The sequence below is a fragment of the Humulus lupulus genome, chromosome X (genome assembly GCF_963169125.1).
Source record: "Humulus lupulus chromosome X, drHumLupu1.1, whole genome shotgun sequence".
In the NCBI taxonomy this organism is placed as follows: Eukaryota; Viridiplantae; Streptophyta; class Magnoliopsida; order Rosales; family Cannabaceae; genus Humulus; species Humulus lupulus.
In genome coordinates, this window is record NC_084802.1 from 213820642 (window position 1) to 213823403 (window position 2762).

Sequence of the window (2762 nt, forward strand, 5' to 3'; positions counted from 1 at the left end):
TTTTATAATTATACAAATTAGGACGTAAATTTGGATAGTGCCTTGGTAGCTCTGTATCACCATTCACCACTACATAAAATATAACAAAAGAACCTGACGTTATAACCACTCCTCATCTCGTTCTTAGATTCAACACGTAAACCCACTTCTAAGCCAGCACATCCATATTCCTTTCCAAGGCAATAATTTTCTTCATTACCCAATTTTATACACCAAATCATTAACCCCAACTACCTTATCACTTCTTTCAGATACATGAAAAGGATGTTAATATTTTAAATAATAATAATAATCAAACCACATGATAATTAATATTATTTAATCGACAGACATATTTCTTGGTCTACCAACCTTTGTTTTTTTGTACCAAACGTTGCGGTAGCTCCCCCACTCTTTGCTTCATTTTTAAGACAGAAGTATAAAAAGTAAAATATTTTCAAATACTAAAATGTTTAATTTGATGGTTAAAAAACTTAAAAACGATGTTTGCATGTGAAAAATCATTTCTTCTTCTTCTTCTTCTTCTTCTTCTTCTTCTTATTATTATTATTATTATTATTATTATCATCATCAACTCTGATCTAATTTATATTACCATAATAGAAAAATACAGAATCAATCAGCAAACAAAATTCTAATTAAAATAGAATCCTTTTTCTCTTTCCTATAATTTGTTCAAAGTCTTCTCTTTTTGTTAGATCAGATGGAAATAAAAAGCTCAAATCAACATCACAAATAACAAACTCACAACACTATTTGATCCTCTCCCCCATCTCCAAAATTCTTTGATCCCATTTATCTCTCTTTCTTTCACTCAGCTCATCAAAGTTCCAAACCCAGAATTTAGAGAGAGAGAGAGAACCATGAGGACCAAAGTAGCTCAACTTATTAGTCTAAAACTCACTCTCTCCTTATTCTTCCTCTTCTTCCTCATTCTCATAATCAGATCAAACTTCTCTTTCACTAATGTCTCTACTCCAGCCACCGTTGTCTCACAACAAACCCACCTCTCAAATTCAACGGACGATCATGATCACGACGATCAAAAGACTACGTCTACAGCTGCAAACACTGACTGTGCTAACAATATTAATATTAATGCTTCCCCAGTACAAACATGTAACAAAACGCCGCCGTCTCTGGCCAACGCATTGGTCCACTACGTAACGACGAACATCACCCCACAACAGACCCTCAAAGAAATCTCAGTCTCCATGAGAATCCTCGAGAAGAAGTCTCCATGCAACTTCCTCGTCTTCGGACTAGGCCACGACAGCCTCATGTGGAACGCCCTTAACTACGGCGGCCGCACGGTCTTTCTAGAGGAAGACAAGGCTTGGATCGAGCAAATCCAGCGTCGTATACCGGGTTTGGAGTCGTATCACGTTGAATACGACACTAAGGTCCACCAGGCGGACGAGCTGATGAAGATCGGTAGTAAGGCCGGGGATTGTCAGGTCGTCGGGGACCCACGATTCTCCAAGTGTCAGCTTGCGCTGAAGAACTTCCCCAGTGACGTCTACGACACCGAGTGGGACCTAATCATGGTCGACGCGCCTACAGGGTATGTCATACACGCGCCGGGGAGGATGACCGCCATTTACACGGCGGGGCTTATGGCGAGGAATAGAGAGAGTGGAGAGACTGACGTGTTCGTCCACGACGTGGATAGGCCCGTAGAGGATAAATTCTCTAAGGCTTTCCTTTGCGAAGGGTACCTGACCGAAGAAGAAGGGAGGTTGAGGCACTTCACTATTCCCAGCCATAGGGCCCGTCTCGGCAGACCATTTTGCCCTTAAGATATAGGATTGACAGTTGAGTTGATATCGGATAAAGCGTCTTTTGCCTTGTTAAATTTTTTCTCGCCTTCAATTGTAAGCCAATAATTATTATTTTTACTGTAAAATAAAACTGCTCTTTTTATTTCAATGATATTTTATAGATGTACAAGTGATATTACATAATTTACTTGGATTTGGTTTACAATTAGAGATTTAAAAAAAAAAAAAAAAACTATTAAAGTCTAGACCATTGTATGAATTAAACCAAAATTTAAAACTCACATATAAATGTTAATGATCATATTGGTGTCGTTCAATGATGAAAGTCAAAGTTGTTACCGTGAGATAGTCGAATTCAGATCATTGATCAAAATAAGTAATGTGAATAAATAATTAATTAGAGAGAAAATTAGACAAGAAAATAATAAATGATAGATTTTCATTAGGTTTATTATAAATTATACTTAGAGGTATGATTCTTTTTGATTATGTTGTTTTGTGTAAAACTCTAAATTTACTATCTTAAATAAATAATATATTTTATAGCTCAAAAATATTTTTTTGACAAGTTTGAAGCAGTTGTTCCGACAAGTTTATAATCTGTCGCGACAATTTATTTTCTTTAGTCTTAATTCTTTAGAAATCATCATATTTGTTTATGACAATTGTATTATTTGATATTTGTCTATATATATTGATATTCACCGAGAAAAGATCATTTTATTTATAAGAAGATTTTTCTTTAAATAAAATATACTTTCCTTTTTTAGACTTTGATACTTTTTGTCAACTGATTAAATAATATTTTGTGATATTTTTTATTGATAAATTTCGTGATATTGGCTGGCTGTTAAAAGAAAGGTTAAAAGAATGTAGTTTCTTTATTTTAAAAAAGGAAACTTTGTGTAATAAAGAAAATTTATAGAGATATCTTTTTATTTAAAAAATGATTTTAAATTCCCTTTTATTGTGATTTTCGGA

General features: G+C 34.4%; 1 protein-coding gene across 1 annotated transcript; it reads left to right on the top strand.

Annotated features, from left to right (window-relative positions):
- The first annotated feature begins 612 nt into the window (after positions 1-612).
- On the top strand, positions 613-1929 carry LOC133804885 (glucuronoxylan 4-O-methyltransferase 1-like). The gene has a single exon (XM_062242997.1). It carries the CDS (start codon positions 864-866, stop codon positions 1797-1799), a length of 936 nt encoding a protein of 311 aa, XP_062098981.1. The 5' UTR covers positions 613-863; the 3' UTR covers positions 1800-1929.
- The last annotated feature ends 833 nt before the right edge of the window (positions 1930-2762 follow it).

Bases quoted from the DNA above. Each gene is read 5' to 3' on its own strand.
- LOC133804885 (XM_062242997.1), top strand. From the start codon at position 864: ATGAGGACCAAAGTAGCTCAACTTATTAGTCTAAAACTCACTCTCTCC.